The 18,566-nt window shown below is 39.4% G+C and overlaps 1 protein-coding gene across 13 annotated transcripts in view; it reads left to right on the top strand.

Annotated features, from left to right (window-relative positions):
• Positions 1-17,660, top strand: part of PPIL6 (peptidylprolyl isomerase like 6) — a 31,226-nt gene extending 13,566 nt beyond the window's left edge. For 2 of the 13 annotated variants that reach the window (XM_038554909.1, XM_038554900.1), the window contains 3 exons: positions 2,213-2,269; positions 12,308-12,443; positions 17,109-17,658. In XM_038554909.1, the coding sequence (XP_038410837.1) occupies positions 2,213-2,269; positions 12,308-12,443; positions 17,109-17,220 (305 nt within the window). In that variant the 3' untranslated portion in view covers positions 17,221-17,658. Of the gene's footprint in view, positions 1-2,212; positions 2,270-2,624; positions 3,640-5,642; positions 5,879-6,326; positions 6,421-8,867; positions 8,939-12,307; positions 12,455-14,171; positions 14,292-17,108 lie in introns of those variants that run through there. The other 11 variants (XR_005368122.1, XM_038554901.1, XM_038554902.1 and 8 more) reach the window with 11 other exon arrangements.
• Positions 17,661-18,566: the final 906 nt, after the last annotated feature.

Raw genomic sequence — 18,566 nt, 5'->3', positions numbered from 1 at the left:
AATCTTTTCTTTTTTCTTTTCTTTTTTTTTTAAGATTTTATTTATTTATTCATAGAGACAGAGAGAGAGAGAGAGAGAGAGGCAGAGACACAGGCAGAGGGAGAAGCAGGCTCCATGCAGAGAGCCCGACGTGGGACTCGATCCAGGGTCTCCAGGATCACGCCCCGGGCTGCAGGCGGCGCTAAACCGCTGCGCCACTGGGGCTGCCCTATTTTTTCTTCATAGCACTTTTCATCACTGGAAATACTATTACTTATTTATTAGAGAGTTTGTTTAGTGTCTGTTTCTCTTCATTAGACTATAAATAAGTTCCATGAGAGTAGAGGATTTTATTTATTTTGTTCACTGAATGGTGTCTGGTATATAGTAAGTGCTTAAAAAATATCTTTGAAAGGATGAACAAATAGATAAACAGGAAACATACATTCTGCTCACTTCTAAAGCACAAAATGAAAGACGATACCAAGTCGTGAAGCCAGTTTGGTGAGATTTTCTTTTTGTGGCTCCCACAAGGCCCACTGACTTCTGAAGGAACTCATAAGACAGAGTTTAATACATTATGTCAATCATCATCAATATAATGATGGTGAAGAAGGTGGTAACGAGAAGATGTCTTCCATAAGCATGCAATGCTGCATGACCATGGCCACCAGTGAACGAGCATTATGCTCTTCCAGGCAACGCGCTAAGTGCTGTCGGTAGAACATGATTTTGTTTAATTCTCAGAATTACCTGGGATGCACTTACCATTATTCCTGCCTATACAGATGAGGAAACACCTTGGGAAAGGGAACTAACATCAAAATTAAAATCAGACTCGTCTGATTTTAAAGTCTACTACTTTAGAACCACTACTCTGCATTGTGTAGTTTGTTGCCAGAAGTACAGAAATAGTATCATATATATAAGGCTGAATTCAAGTACTGATGGAAATGGTGTCAATATAAAATATTTACCTGGGAGATGTGAAGCAAACGGCAAGAGGAATGGTGGGTGTTGGAGAGACAGGGCAAAGGAGTGTCACGAACACTGAAGTGAGTTAGTCAGTAGAAGTTGCAAACCACAGGCAGATTTGTCTGAGCAAAGCAAACTCTAGGATCTTAAGGAATTGGTGCTGGAGGACCTTCGACTTCCCCATTGCTGGATTTAGCCTTCAGCCCCTGCAGTATGCTCCTGAGAGATGCTGAGGGCCCAGGGGGATATCAGGTGGAGTAGGGTTGAAGACTGCAGGCTTAATGATTAACTTCTGAACCAGTTTGTGAATGGAATTTAAATGCTACTTGCCAGTCCTGAATAAATTCTCTCCACATGCTTGCTGTTGCATATGATTTCTTTAAAACAGTGTGCTTTTATTACAGGTAAATCACTCACACTGCGTTAAAAAGGCACAGCCTTTCAACAGAGATGTATTGTACACTGTACTGGAGGAGGGTGAATGAGAGGGGAAGAAGTAAAGAGGTGCTGATGGGGAGGCTGGGGGTGCAGAGCTTAAGACCCTTATTTCCACTGGAGTCCGCTATTTCCCTTTTGGCTGTAGATAGAGAAAAAGCAACTTGTGCATGGAGGATGTTTACAGTAGGAGCACTGCCTGAGCCTGAATATTTTTATAAGGCATATAATGCAAAATAGGACATGACAAATACTTAAAAAAACAACAACAACAACAACCGCCTTCTGACATTTTAAAGGAACTTCCTTTCCAAAATACTGGCTAAATAAATGAATTATCTCTCTAGGGTTCCAAGGAATGAAAATTTGGACGTTTATTCTTTTTAGTGCATCTATTTTTATTCCTTCTCTAAAAAGACCTCACGTTCCTATTTCATTCTCCCAGTTTGATCTTTCCATTTTCCCAAAAAGCAAGGTGGACTATGGGATAATTTGTGAAGCAAGCAGGATTTATATGAACATGCTTCCTTTAAATTGTGATCACAATTATAACATAATACTTCATCATTTCAAAGGTTTGGCACTATAATTTAGCCTACTTCAAAGAGTTATGATCGGGGGAAAAATGGGATCATGAATGTTAAAGTGCTTACCAAATACAAGTGAAATCATTATAGCAATATCTTAATGGTTTAGATATTAAACAATTATGTATCTTAGGTATAAGTGGAATCATAATTTAAAGCTTTTCCCCCTGACCATTACTCTACCCTTTTTTAGTCTCTAAACAAAATTCTAATGTTTGTTTATTGTTCTTTCTCAGATATAGCATATGGAAAAGGAGATGACGGAGAGTCGATTTATGGACCAACATTTGAAGGTATGTACTTTACATTCTGTCAGTCACATATCAGCTGGTAATTCAAATCTGTCAAGACTGGACAATTCATAACTCCAAATAAGATGCTGTTTAGCATAATTTGTATTTGTATTTTTAAGGCTTGTAATTTGCCATGCTCGTACCCAGAATTTAGTACTTTGATAATCATCCCATTAAGACTGGTATTGGGGATCCTGGGAAGATGGGGTAGTGGTGATGGCCTAGTTTTTGAATTTTTTGAAATTCCAATATGAAAACAGATCATACAAGTAGATAGAAAAACTAAAAACCCATGGATAACATTTACAACAAAACTAGGTGACAAGGTATCTAAATGAATTCTCAATACAAACAGATGAGGACAAACTACCTACAGCCATGAAATCTGCATGGTGTCAGCATCTGTGTGGGAGAAAGCAGCACATCTGATGGCCTTGAGAATAGCACCCCAAAATGGCCAACAGTGGGTGAGTGCAAGGGCTCCCTAGTACGGTTTGAGAAGCCAGAGCAGCCTAACCTCTCTGGACTCTTAAAATTGATCTGAAAGGGTTTCCAGGACAGGTCCACAATGAGGAGGTGTTACTGTGAATGGATTCAAAGTTATGCAGAATATAAGGCAACGGTGACAAAGAAGGAATGAGGACAGACCCAAGAAATCTCAGAAAGCAAGTTGCCACGTTGTTGAACACTACATGAAAACAGCACAAGAGGGAGCCTTCTGAAATCAGAAAAGCTATCTCCCTTCTAAAGCCACACACCCTTCTAAACATCTAGGAAAACTAATTTTACATAAAAACAGGCCACAAAAAGTTTCATGGTTATCAGATGTAGTAAAAGAGAGTAAGGAGCAGAGTAACATCACTACAGATAATGAAAGTACACTAGAAAGACATGCTCACAAAACAGATTAAAACTGTACAAATCTCAGATTGAGCCAGAAGCCATTGAAAATATAAGACAGGAAAGAACTCATAAATCAGAATTAGAAAAACAGACTTGTGGTTACAGAACTAGGGAAGAATTAGCAGTAAAAGAACACTTCAGAAATAAATTAGAAGGAACATGGGTCAAATAAACATGACAGATATGTAAGTCTTAAAATAAGTCAAAGGTGGAAGGAGGGAATTTTTTTTAAACCACGAAGAAATGAAGAAAGTTAAAAAGGATTTATAAGAAAGTGACAAATAGCCAGAAAGAGAAGATCCAACATATGGACAGGTGTCCAAAGGATTAAATGAATGCAAGGGAATGAAACAAATACTAAGAACTAAGAGTGAAAACACTGTCCTGAATTTAAAAAGGACTTGATGGGGCAGCCCCATTGGCTCAGTGGTTTAGCGCCTGCCTTCAGCCCAGGGTGTGATCCTAGAGACCCAGGATTGAGTCCCAAGTCGGGCTCCCTGCATGGAGCCTGCTTCTCCCTCTGCCTGTGTCTCTGCCTCACTCTCTCTTGGTGTCTCTCATGAATAAATAAATAAAATATTTTAAAAATAAAATAAAATAAAAAGTACTTGATGTTCTAGTTTTGTTTTTCATGGTGGTTACACAGCTACACACAATTGTCAAAATGCATCAAACTGAACATTTACAATAAATGCGTATTATCATATATTTATATCTCAAGTAAAAATATATGTATAAAAACCTTACACTTATTGAAAGAGAAAAATGCCATTTGATAAGATTAAACCAGGGCAACCAACACTAAGACATATTTTAGCAGCATTATTGGACAGTTAAGAAAAAGTAAAATTTCTTTGGCCAGTAGGCAAAAAGAACAAGTGATTTATAAGGGAAAGAAAAGTAGGTTATCATCGTATTCTCTGACATCATATTATCATGCCACAAGAAGATGGAGTAATACATTTAAGATGCTCAAGGAAAGGAAACGTGAGCTAATAATTTTTTTTGTTTGTGAGCTAAGAATATATATATTTTTTAAAGATTTTATTTATTTAGTCATAAGAGGCAGAGAGAGAGAGAGAGAGAGAGAGAGAGAGAAGCAGAGACACAGGCAGAGGGAGAAGCAAGCTCCATGCAGGGATCCCAAGTCTCTAGGAACACACCCTGGGCTGAAGGCAGTGCCAAACCGCTGAGCCACCCGGGCTACCCATGAGCTAAGAATTTTTATATTCAGCCAAACTCAATCAGAATTATGAGGGGCACACAGACTTTTCAATATGGAAAACTTTAGGGAATAATGTTGCCACAGGCCCTTCTTGATCCTGAGGAATTTCACACAAATTATGAGAGAGACCTTGACATAAGGACTGGTGATAAGCAGTAATCACAGAATGACTTGCGAAACTAAAATTTTAACGAGGGATAAAGCGTGAGAGTATGATATGTAATGACTCTGTCTTTAGCCTGCCTCTTTAAAACTGGAAGAAAATAGGGAGAATATATGCAAAAACTTTTAACTATTTTCAGTAGTGATAGTACTAATATTGTTATTTTGAGACTGTTGTATATGTAATATGGAAAAAGTTAGTAATTATAGGATATTCTAAATTCATTTTATGTGTCCTTGAGAATCATGATTTTCAATGCAGAAAGAAGGGAGATACAAATGAAATATGACAGAGGCTAATAAGTAAAATATCCTGTATTGGATATATCAGTTTAAACTCACAAAGTATCATACCTACATATATAGCTCTATCCACTGATTTGGTCTACAACAACCAACCTAGTGGCATCACACACTCCTAGCTTTAAGATTGTTGTTCTGAAATCTCATTTCTCATTTAAAGATACCAGGGCTCCTGGGAGAAATGGCAGATTTCAGTTCCGGGACAGGAAATTACAAAATGAGCCTGGAACTTCATGTTCAGTCATGCTATTACCAGATAGCAAGAAAGCTATTAAAGATTTACCAGGGTTGGGATGCCTGGGTGGCTCAGTGATTGAGTATCTGCCTTCAGCTCAGGTCCTGATCCCAGGGTCCTGGGATTGAGTCCTGCCTCTGGCTCCCTCTCTCTCTATCTCATGAATAAATAAATAAAATCTTAAAAAAAAAAACAAAAAACAAAAAAAAAGATTTACCAGGGTCATATCAAAGGCCTTGGGAGACAATTTGAAGGGGCTCTCACTGGCCAAAGATTTGAACTTCAAAAAGAATAGTAACCACAAATAATTGAAACCCAACAAATGTTTTCAATCCATGAGTTCCTAATGACATATTATAAAATAAAGTCTAATAGCTTGTCTTTGGGGGAATGATGGGAAATAAATTATCTTAAAAACTGATAAAATTTTTTTTCCTATATGAACTGTACTATAGATAAGAGAAAATTGCTAGTTATAAAAGTATCCAATAGATAAATGAGAAGGAAATAACAAAGTTAAAATAGCACCACTTTGCTGCCCCCAGTGAAATAATGGATCTAGTATCTGCTAACTTCACAAAAACAGACACAACCAGACATTATGAGCCTTCTGTGGAAAGAATGCATCACCTAAGGGACAGAACATGAGTCTGATTAGGCCTCTGGGCCCAGCTGCCAATCTGAAGGAAATACAACCAGTTCTGACGTAATATGGTCTTAAAGATCTCTGCACTGTGCAAAATCCTGCAATAAAAGCTACAGGACTTATGACAAAAGCGAGGTACCAAAAACCCTTTCTTAGTGACACATTAAAATAAGGAGTAACCTGATGCAACAGTAATAGTTTAACATATACTTTATGGTCAAGAAACACATAAATACTATAATAGATACGGCACTCTACCTTGAAAGCTCCCTGACGTTTGTGGAGGTGGTGTGGAAAGAGCTGCGGCTAGTGAATGACTGTGAAGTGGTGGAAGGCGGGTTCTCTGAAATCGGAGGCAAGTTGTAACATCAGACATGGGTGGACGCAGCTCACAGTGCGGTGCCCTGTGGCCGATGTCGGAGGGGTGTGCACGTTCCTATGTAGTTCGCAAGGTTCGGCAGGGTTTCTACACTTACCTGGTGTTTCTCCTAGAAATTGCACATAAACTCAGGTGAGATTCATGATGCTTGGTTGTTCCCTAACTTGTCAATCAAGTTGAAACTCATTTGCCTTTTCAACACAGGTATTAGAGGCAAAAGGACAGAGAATAGAGAACCATGCCGAAGTGTCCCATGCAGGTGCAATCAGCAAACTTCTGACTGGGAGAAATTCTAGAGGTGAAATAGCTTAGGTTTATAATCAGATAAAAGTAAGTCAAGGGCCAGAGGCAGAACTTGAAGAGTAAGACTTAAAAAGGCCTAACAAGTCTTTTAAAATGGCATAGACTAAACTATATTACTTAGTAGCTACTAATATTTTATGGACTATTAACATGGTTGACCTGAAGGCTTATCAAAAACATAAACAGTTGATCAACACGTATTTTGCATGTTGTGTGTATTATATTACCATAGTCTCACAATGAAATAAGCTAAAGAAAATGTTAAAATCATAAGAGAAAATACATTTATAGTTTTATACTGTACTTATTGAGAAACCTCCATATTATGAAGTGGGGACCCCCACTCCCCTCAGATCAAAGCAGTGCTGTTCTAAGGTCAACTGTATAAGGAAACACTAAATATGAGAGCATTTAAAAATCAGAGGAGTGGTTATTTTTGAACCAGACAAGGCACTTTGGGGAAAGCTAGCCTGAGTAGGGATGGAAAGGGTGCTTCCCTTATAGTAACTAATAATAACTTTAACTATATATTAGTTTTCTTTAAAAAAAAATTATTTATTCATGAGAGACACACACACACAGAGGCAGAGACACAGTGGCAGAGGGAGAAGCAGGCTCCATGCAAGGAGCCTGACTTGGGACTTGATCCCAGGTCTCCCAGGACCACACAATGGGCTGAAGGTGGTACTAAAACGCTAAGCCACCCAGGCTGCCCTATACATTAGTTTTCTGTGGCTTTTGTGTCTTTTTTTTAATGCAAAGAAAAGATTTTTAAAAAAGTAATATTGAACCAATACCAAAGTGAAGGGAAAAGGAAAAGCCAATTTCCTTCTACATGCATGTAGAGCCAGCTTTATCCAGTGAAACCATGCAAGTGACACCATTTATTTATTCATTCATTAATAAAACATGCAACTCTTAGGTGCCTACATGGGGCTAGGATCTCAGGAAACAAAGATGATGTGACCAAGCTTCCGGCCTCAAGGATTTTAGGTCTGGTGCAGACAGATATTTAAACAGATTAGTTACAGGCACAGGGCCAGTGGCAGTTGCAGAGGAAAAACTGAACACTGTGGGAAAAAAACCAACAGCTGCCTGGGAGAGTTGGGGGCAGTGGCCCAGAGCAACTTTGGCTGGGTCTTAAAATAAAACATACAGATGGGGAAGGGATGTTCCTGAATGCTTTCCTGATAGGCTTTATCCCTGATGAGAATCTATCCCACCTGTCCACCCCATGGCCACTGTCAGGACTCCTGTCTGGAGGCACAGTCTCAGACAACTTGGGCTTCTGCCCAGCAGGAGACATACCTGCCCCCTGGACAGCCCTGCACTTCGGGTGATTATCTCTCACTCCTATCTTTACACTCTTGGGGAGAGTTAGTCTCTGAATGGAGGTGACTGTCCTCTGGTGCCTGGCCCAGTGTGTTTAGGGAAGCCTCCATTACTCAGGATGTCTGCACCTACAGAATTAGAAATTCAGTAACCCATCAAATGAAAAGGAGAGATGCCCCAAAGGAGAGATGAGTGACTGCTTGGAACAGCAAAGGAGTTGTCCTCCGTCTTTCACACCGCCCCCGCCGCCGGCCCCCTGTCACCGTGGAGGTGTATACATCGGTCAGGCGGTCCTTCCTTCACGTCTCTCTCATTGAGCCCTATGACCAAGAGCTGCAGAATTGAAACTTGGGCCTTCCTTGCCAAAAACAACTACAACCACAAAAGTCATTTTTATTAAGCTGAGCCCAGTAAATTTAAAAGAATGTAATAATTTAATTGATGATTGTTTTATAAATTGGTTAATCTTTTTTTAACTTGAAGAAAGTCTATTTTGCCATTTATATATATATATACACACACACATATATTTTTTTTAATTGAAGTTCGATTTGCCAACATACAGTATAACACCCAGTGCTCATCCCGTCAAGTGCCCTCCCATTTTGCTGTTTTGAACCACTTTTTAAATTGTCTTCCCACATCCTATGCTGAATGTTAGAAACTGAATATTAGCCCTTTTTTCCTCCTTGCATAATACCCTTAATTCTTCCCACTGGCTGAGGATTGGCGACTAGGTGGTTTGGGCTGACTAGAGAAAATGTCATTTATACAAAAAAGCAAAAGAAAAAAGGAATGTATTTTAAAATACTGTATTATCCTTGTTATATTAAGAAACAAGTTTCTTAATATTAGCTTGTGTCCTAATTGACAAATATAGCACTTAGTATCCATCTGTCTAATTCTTAAATCTCCTTGACTTTAAATGAAAGCATTCATTAATAAAAGGCACAGAGCCTGATGTACTGTCAGTACTAAATAACTGAAGATAGTATGGTCTGGGTAGCCATTTAAGGGCTATTTTTTTTAATTGTGAGACATATATGGAAAGTGCATATGTACAATTAAAACATAATTATAATGCAAACCCCCATATTACTATCCTTTCAGTCAAGAAAGAAAAACTGTCAGCATGCCAGAAGCACTCTATTTGTCCATCCTCAGCAATAACTCCTTCAGAGGTAACCACTAGCCCAACTTTTTCCCTTGCTTTTCTTGATAGTTTTACCACCCATGTATATGTCCCTAAACAATATAAATTTTGCCTATTTTTGAATTTTATGCAGATGGAATCCTACTGTAAGCATTGTGTGTCATGCTTCTTTTGTTCATCACTGCCTATGAAATTCATTCATGTTGTCTATGGCTGGAATTCTCACATTGTCACTAGCGTTCAATATTATAAATACACCCTAAGTATTTATCCACTCAAGTGTTCATGAATACTGGCTATTCATTCCTCATGTCACACACACAGTCAACATGTTTACATATAAATGTTTCATTAAAGCAACAATTAAAATATGCTAAGTAGTACACTTTCAGGTACTTTTATATAATAATAAATAGTAAATAGCTGTTATTTAAATATGACAGTAAAAATAGAACAGTTGGTTTACAAAATTGATATTGCAGGAATCAGGTCAGATTATATGGAAGTGTCCTAAACTGTTTGATTATACTTTTACCAGAGAGAATGCATTGCAGTTTTCCCAGACTTGTAGTTGCTTCCTTTATAAGCACCAGAATGAGCTCTATTTTAAACAAATTCAGAAACTACTTTTCTTCAGCACATAAATTCGGATATTTATGTCAAATAGTTACATTTTACCCGTAATGTATGTTATAAATGATGCCAGTTTTAACCAGAGAGCAGTAACTACAATTTCGTATCTTCCGTATCTTATGGTAAGTGGCAGAGGCAGGAATTCCTGAGTCACTGACAATGTAATGAGAGAGTTCTGAGCTCCTACCATAAGCTTTTAAACTTCCTTCCATGCCTCAATTAACATGACCTAAAAATAAAATTATTACTAATTACGCTATGCTAGTTTAGCCAGCACCCAAATTTTAAAATTTTTTAAATTTTTGCCAAGCAATAAAAATATGTTTTTTGTTCTTCCTACTTCAAAACATTTTTCTGTCGGTTGTCAAAATTTTTCCTTTCCATTCAGGGCTGCTGATAGAGTTAAAATAGTCTAGAATAGTTAATTATCCCATTCACAGACAAAGTGGTGGGGGGCTGTGGAGAGGGTTAGTAGACTTCTGGATTAGTTTTTTTCCCTGTCCTAAAAAAATTGTGAGCCCATTAAATGTACACTTTTGTTATATAATGGAAAAGTCTTAAGCTCTGTATTTAGCACTCAGAATACACTAGGTGTTCAAAACATATTCGTCAAATGAACAAATATTGAATTAAACCTAGGATCTTCACTCTCCATCTTACTTGTGAAAGAAATTTTCTCTATTAATGTAAAAATATTATTTGGATATCTACTTTTCAGAAAAGCTTCTCTCGGAACTTTATTTAGAACACTATTATGGCACTGGTTCCCGTCTTTAAGTGAGTAATATGTTCCAGCATGGCTGGAGGTCCACTCCATTCCCCAAGTGAGCTATGAAGGAGTTTCCTACAGCCCAGTCGTAGCTGCAGCTCATGCTGAGTTTATATGGGAAAGGTCACCACAGCTTGTTATTCACAGCAAAGCCCCCCTCCCCCCCCAGAGGGATGCCTTCCAGGAGCAGGAACAGGTGGACTTTTACCCAAGGGCTTTACCTGGTGTGGCACATTCAATTCCCCTCTGCTCTGCCATCACTGCCAGTCTTGAAGCAACAAGCCTCAGGTCCTTAAGTTCCACAGCAACATTCTGTTAAAATGATCATTCACAGAGTTATTTAATTTTTACACATTTTTTTAGGTAAACACACTTTATAAGTCAGGGGCTGCCAATACCTACATATTAACTTTAAAAGTTAATTAAGCTTTGAAAGTTTTCTTTCCTATTGCTTACAGAATTTAAATTTATCATATTATCTAAGAACAACGACAAATACGATTTTGTTAAAGCTCTGAACCTTTGCTTTGGGCAGACTTCTATGCCATGCAATTTTCAGTAACATTAATGGATTATTTCTTAATTCCCCTGAAATGAATATGGAGCATCAATGTAATTATATAAACTCATTTTTTATAGACTCGTTTATATAAAAATGGGTCTATATGCCTTATTTGCATTCCATAAGATTTCAGAGGTTTATACTCAGTTTGTAATCTAACAAGCAAAAAGTAACTACTACAGATATGGCTTAATTACTTAGTTGGTTTAGCTCTGAAACTTAGAATACTTAGCAACTGCATTTACCAACTAAACTCAACACCCAGGAAACAATCTAGTTAGGAAATGAGTAGAAAACATAAATAGAGACTTTTCCATCCAGATGGCTCACAAACACATGAAAACACATGAAAAGATGCTCAATATCACTTATCATCGGGGAAATGCAAATCAAAACCACAATGAGGGGCCCCTGGGTGGCTCAGTCTGTTAAGCATCTGCCTTCAGCTCAAGTCATGATCTTGGGGTCCTGGGATGGGGCCCCCGGTTGGGCTCCCTGTTCTGTAGGGAGTCTGCTTCTCCCTCTCCCTCTGCTGTTCCCTCTGCTTGCACTCTCTCATGTTCTCTCTCTCAAATAAATCTTAAATCTTAACAGTTAATGTTCATATCTTTCAATTATTTCCAGAATTTTATATAGTTATTGAATGAAAACTTTAGTGGACTCCTCTTCCACCTCTTCCTTCTGTGTTTTTGAATTTGGAAGTAAATCTTACCTCATGCTAGAAACAGCACTTCCTGAAAACCGTAGCCTAATTCACCACCATACAATTCTCTGTTACCCTTACACTAGAAAAGAAAAAAAAATCAACTTTCCACAAAATCTTGGTCAATCTATATAAGGTTTAAGATGAACATTTATTTAAAGACTAGTAAAACTAAGCATGAATTCCTTTCCTTTCGTCACCAATATTTAAGGCCATATAGCCAGTTAATGTGCTATGAGGCCCCAGGAATAAAGCTAGACTGAGACAGGGTCCCTGCCTGCACACACAAGAGAAGAAAAGCCATGTAAACAGTGGCACAGTGCTATAGACTACCACAGAGGTCTGTATGAGATGCTGTGAGGGGAAGGGTCAAATCCAAAAGCCCTCTCAAAGAGGGTATTTCTAATGATCACATCGGTAGTTTGAATGAAATACTAGTGACAAAACAGCACAAGAAAACGTGCTGATCTTTCTTAGCAGTGTCCTTCCTTTGACATTATTTTTTTTTCTTTTTTTTTTCCTTTGACATTATTAATGTACTTCCTTTTACATTGTTAATTTCCTTAGCACACTTGTTTTTAGGTAATGATAAACTAAAGGTAGACAAATGTTCAAAATAGTTCTAATTAAGACCTTATAGCTTATCTTTTCTAACAGTCCAGTTGAGTGAAACATGAAACAATACAATTTAGAAATATCTTAATGACCTACTATTTACTGTCTCTTCTAGATGAAAACTTTTCAATTCCTCATAATAAAAGGGGAGTTCTTGGAATGGCCAACAAAGGCCGTCACAGCAACGGGTCACAATTCTACATCACACTGCAACCAACGCCCTATCTAGATAAAAAATATGTGGCTTTTGGGTATGTGCATTGTAAGTTTGTCTATATATAATGCTTATATACGTAAATGTGGTTTGGGGCACCTGGGTGGCTCAGTTGGTTAAGTGCCTGACTCTTGATTTTGGCTCAGTTCATGATCTCAGGGTTGTGGGATTGAGCCCCAAGTGGGGCTCCACACTCTCCGTGGAGTCTGCTTGTCCCTCTTTCTCTGCTCTCATGCTCTAAAATAATAAAATCTTTTTTAAAAATGTAGTTCAAAAAGATTTGGTACATAGTTTATGAGTAACTGAAGAGAGAATTTTAAAGCAAAAATAATACAAATACAGACAAACGTTTAGAACAAATATTTCATAAGAAGCTTGCTATTTATAAAAAACACATAAAGCATTAAGGCACAGCCATTGTAATGTTTTGATCATCCATCCATCCATCCTTCTATCTTCAGCCTCAAGGATATTGTCATTCTTTTTTTTTTGAGGATATTGTCTTTCTTACTTACTATGAACAATACTGTAGTGCTTCATCACAGAGATATATTTAAATGCATAAGTGAGGTGAAGCCATTAAGTACCTATTAACAATGTGAAAAGATATATGAAAACTATTCAAATTCCAAGTAACTTTTTTAACTGAACAATTTAAAATGTGGAAATAACTCAGGTAATAATTATTAAATTATTATTAGAAAATTGCTTATAGGCATGTGGACCTAAAATAGAAGATGAATGTACCCTTTATCACTCCAGTGTTTATGCCTGTGTTTGAATAGTGAAGTGAATATGAGTTGAAGCTTACTTGGCCTTCCTTGAAATGATGCAGTGTTAGAATTTTTCTTTTTTCTAAATAAGTATTAGATTATTCCAGCCACTCCACTGGGATAATTACTTCATCCCATGAAGAAATTTCACAGTAGTTTTAATTTAAACTGCAATTATCCCTACAGTATAATGCAAGTGATATTTCTAGACTGAAAAAGCAGAAAGTGTATTTTCATCCAAAGGAAATTTCTTTAAAAAGACAATTTTATATTAATAGATGCATAACCTAAAATGATGTGTTGTCTTCTATTTTCCCTGATCCTAATAAACCGTATTTTGATTTTGAAAATGCATTCTTCAATTATTTTAAGATCCAAATAACACACAATTTCTTGGATCATTTAAGTATCTTCCTGTCATCTTAACCACATGATTGGTGATCCTTCATATCTTCCAAAAGGTACCTTTCTCAGACACAAACATGACTACTTAAAATGTTTAATGCCTCCTTCTTCACCACCTCCACCCCCAGATGCATATAGCCTCAAATCTACAGTGGCACTCAGGGCCTTTACTGTCTGGCCCCACATCTTTTCCAGCTTTCACGTCTGTTAACCTCCTGACTCATTCATTGAACCAGTATTTTGTTAAGCACCTAGTGTATGCTAGTCATGGCACTCAGTCCTGGGGAAAGAGTGAATAGGCACAACTTCTGCCCTATTTAGGGAGCTTATAGTATATTAGAAACCAACAACTGTAAGCCCGTGAGACATAGGCTATGCCAGTTCTGTAGAGAGTACACTGGGGATACAGGAGAGAGAGGGAAGACACCATCCAACTCCTCTAGTAAAAGCAAACACAGATCCCTAGAGGATAGCAGTGGAGTGGAGGATGTGGTCTCCTTCTAATGATTATTATTTTCTATGTGATTTATCTTCCTCCAGGGGAATCTTGCTCACTCAATTTCATTGTACCTCTTTTATTGTTCTAGCCCAAGTATGATATCAACTGATCCTTTAAATCTCCAAATCAGAGCTGAGTCTGGGCTGAAGTATTTAAACAAGACCTTAAAGAAACACTAGGGATAAGCTGAAAGGCAGTACCACAAAAGGCAAGCAGATACTTTGACAAAGTCTAACTTTTTCAGGGGTACCATCCTTCCCCACTGTAGGGCTGCCTCTGTGTTAATGCTGTCTCTTCCTATCATCTCAGAGCATCCCGTTTATCCAAGCTTCTGGAATCCCAGACCTGTTTAGCAAGGTCCACAGAGAGACAGATCCTCCTTTTGAGCCCTAGTTTCTCATATATGAACTCACCCCTACAGATGGATGACACTAGAAATGCCTTTCAGGGGAGACTGTATCAACCCATAGTTTTGCCCAGCAGTTTTGCAGGGAAATATCAAAACACAAGCCTGTAAGCTCTCCATTCACACATGCATAGGTAGAAGAGGTATGTGTTGGGGACACTGGTGTGGGGGGAATTAATTTCATTATGAGGGACTTCCATACGGGGAAAGGGTCATAGAAAGCTTCATGAGAAGGTGAGGTGAGTATTGAAATTCAAGTAAAATTTAGCCAGAGAAAACTGAAATCAAAATGAGTAAAATCAAATTTTAGGAAGAGTGAAGAGCCTTTGCAGAGGGGCTTTAAGGAATAAGGAGAGCCTCTTAATTACAAGTCATTTGGTCTGGCTAGAGCTTAGTACCCCGGAGGTGAATGGAGAGACAGGAGGATGGAGAAAAGGATATGGTCAAGGCCCAGATTCCAAAGGTCTATAGGTGTCATGCTGCTAAGTAGGTACTCCCACCCAAAGGGGATGGGAGGCCACGAAGGAACTAACTGGAAACAACATGACCAGGTTCTCATTTTGAAAAAATTCTTTGAAGCAAAAGTAACTAATTAATTGGCAAAGGATGAAAATGAAATTGGAAAGGCCAGTTAAGAAGGGATGATAGTAGTGCCATAAATGAAGTCCTGGTCCATGGCATCAGCAGTACAGAGAAGCAAGGAAAAGAAAAATTCAAGAGACACTTGGAAGGTAGATTCAACAAGACCTCATGATTATTTAGATGGCGGTGGGGAGATCATGGGAAGAGGATCGAGCAGTGGTATGTCAGACTCTTCTGCAGTGAGGCAAATATACTACAATCTGTGCTATCCAGTGTGTTAGCTGCTAGCCACATGTGGCCACTGGGCCCTCAAAATATGGCTGGTACAACGGAGGAACTAAATTTTAAATTTAAATACCCACATGTGGCCAGTGGCTACCGTACTGGGCAGTGAAGAAGGTCTAGAGAAACTCCTAGGATTTTAGAACTGGTTGGGTGGTTGAAGCCATTCACCAAGACAGAGAATATGGGACAGAAGTTCATGAATTCAGGATGGACAAGTTATGCTTCAGATTAGGACACCTACACACGTGAGGCAGGTGGCAACTCTGGAGTACCATCAGGAGGTATTCAAGGGGGGCAAAGGCTGGAAATGGAGATTTGGAAATTCTCACCATGGCAGCTGGACTGCAGCCGGACCAGACTACCATTGCTCCCAGGACAGCCTCTGGACCTTTGCTTATCTGCCTCCCTTTAGTCTGCCAAAATCCTGTTCAAGGCTTCAGTCAGAAACCTCCTGATTACCCAAATCATACTGTTTCTTTGTCCTCCTTGACACACTGTAAAAACTTGCATCTTCTGTTTTAACACCTGTCAGTGGAGAGATGCACAGAGTGGGTGCTCCTTCAGTATCTGTGAAACCAATCTAAAGAACAGGCTCTACATCCTCTTCGGTCAGAGGTGAATCTGTCTATTGACCTCTTGCTCTTCATCCTCAGAATGTACCTTGTGTTGGGCTCTGTGTCATGGTTTCTGATTGGGATAGTCTGAGGCAGACAAAGACATGACTAGAGCATGACCAGTGTTAGCACTGTCATGTCCCTGTGAAAGTTCATGAAATGGAAATTGCACCTTCCCCCAGCCACTGCCTCAACTCAAACACTGGCAAAGGGTACCAGTCCTATGTTTAGGGCTGTCTCTCTAGCCCAGGTTACTCTCTTTCAGTTGAAAGAACCATCATATGAGTCTAGCTCCACTCAGGGAGTTCCAGCTCATGGCCAGCAATGTCTACAGAGATCCAAACAAGCATGGCTTTGAGCTTTTATTTACATATTCAGTGACCTTGATCAAGTGCCTACTATGGGGGCGGGCACTGTGTTAGGCAGTGAGTACTAAGTAAAGCATAAAGGATGTCTTCATGGGAGAAATTAATCCAAGAAGCATATAAATAGATGTTCAAATAACCCTGATAATTCCTATAAAGACAATGGGAAGCTTGACATAAGCAGGGATGGGTCTGGGAAACTTCCCTGAGGAATGATGACTGAGCTAAAATCTGAAGGAAGATCAGGAGGTGGGGAAGCAAAGGGGAAGCGGGGGTGGGGGGGGGGGCTGGGGGGGCAGGAGCAAAACAGACAGCTATGGCAAGAAAGCCACCAACATGGGATACTGAGGTACAGGTCAGTTCAGATGGGGCAGAGAGCCAGGGGAGGGCGCCACAGGACAGCACTGGAGGGGGGTGGGGAGGCCAGCCAAGGCAGGTCGTGATGGAGACTTTCGGTCTTTTATCATAAGAATAATGGGAAATTATTGGAGTGTTTTAAGCAGGGAGGTGAGATCAGACTTACAATTTCTTTTTTAGATTTTCATTTTTAAGAGATCTAACAGTAATGAGGAGACAGATTGAAAGGGTCCCAGAACAGATGTGGAGGAATTATGGCAAAGTGGACACATCTAGAGCTATTTATGATACTTATGACTGATGTTAATGTGATTTATAGGAAATAGCCTTAGCTAAACAGGATAGGATTCGATTTAGGAAAGGAAGCTAATGTGAAAGTTTATGACTAAATTTTCCATTTTTTTCCTCCTATACAGGCAGTTGATTGAAGGCACAGAGGTTCTTCAAAGACTAGAACTGGTTCCAACAGAGAATGAAAGGCCAAAACTACAATGTATAATTATTGACAGTGGAGATCTGTATGCCTGATTTTCATATCAACATTTTCTAACAACTTATTATTATGTATCTATCAGCTGTTTATATATTTAAACAGTGCTTGATAAAATATAATTTGAAAGCTCTGCAGACTCTGTAGGTTAGCTCACCCAACACCTGATCCCTCCCCATTTTCCTTTCTTGTCCGTGCCACAGAGACTATAAAAGCAAAACATTCAATTTCCCAGCCTCCTTTGCAGCCAATAGTGGCCATGGGATACCATCTGGGCAGTGAGACAAGAGTAGAATGCCAGTGGTCTTGCCCCTACCCCGTCATCTGGTCTGGAACACAGACAGGCTGGAGCCATGAAGGAAAGGCCAAGAGAACCGGAGATGTCAGCCCCAACTCTTTTTAACTGCAGAACCAATCCCAGCAAGTACCTATCTCTGGGCTTTTTACTGTGAGACAAATAGACTCCTGCTTGCTGACATTGCTACTGGTTGATTATTTTGCTACTTGTAGACAAAACCATTCTTTCCTTTTTTAAAAAAAGATTATTTAGGGCAGCCCCGGTGGCGCAGCGGTTTAGTGCCGCCTGCAGCCCAGGGTGTGGTCCTGGCGACCCGGGGTCGAGTCCCATGTAATCTTTTTTTAAAGATTTATTCGTGAGAGACACACACAGAGACAGAGGCAGACACACGCAGAGGGAGAAGCAGGCTCCCTTAAGGGGATCCCAATGTGGGACTCTATCCCAGGACCCAGGGATCATGCCCTGAGCTGAGGGCAGATGCTCAACTATTGAGCCACGGAAGTGCCCGCCAAAACCATTAATTTAGCAGCAGTACCTAATGGCTTCCCAATCCTAAAGCATTTAGAACAGAATTATGTTGTTTGTAAACTACATTTCTGCCCTGAGAAACTTGGTAAATAACCAAATAGAAAAAGAGACCATAAAAAAGTTCATTGTAGTATTTCATGGTTTATACACAGCACTCAGAAAAGGTCATGTACTTTGGCTACTTTTATAGGACAGAAAGAGAATGCTTCTCTCTGAGCCACACCAACCATATGAAAACCAAGTGCTTGGGTTAATCATCTCAACCCAAATCAGCCCTGCGGTGGTTGACTCCTGAGATGTTACTGGGGATCCTGCTTTGTCAGCTGCTCCTGGGGAGCCTTTAAAACAGACTGCCGGACCTTGTCCTTGATCTACTGAGTCAGTCTCTAAGTGTGGGAGAGGGACTCTGTACATTCATTTAGCTCAACCCAGAGGTTCTTGTTTAGCCAGCTGGGCACTAGTCATTTGGGAATCCGTGCAAGACAAAGGTAACTGGTTTCAACCCCCTCTTTGTAGTTACTGAAATGGGTGACTCTTTTGGTGGTGACCTTGCTTAGC

This window comes from Canis lupus, chromosome 12 (genome assembly GCF_011100685.1).
Source record: "Canis lupus familiaris isolate Mischka breed German Shepherd chromosome 12, alternate assembly UU_Cfam_GSD_1.0, whole genome shotgun sequence".
Taxonomy (NCBI): domain Eukaryota; kingdom Metazoa; phylum Chordata; class Mammalia; order Carnivora; family Canidae; genus Canis; species Canis lupus.
The sequence above is the reverse complement of the archived record's forward strand: the minus strand, read 5'-3'. Positions and strand labels throughout refer to the sequence as shown.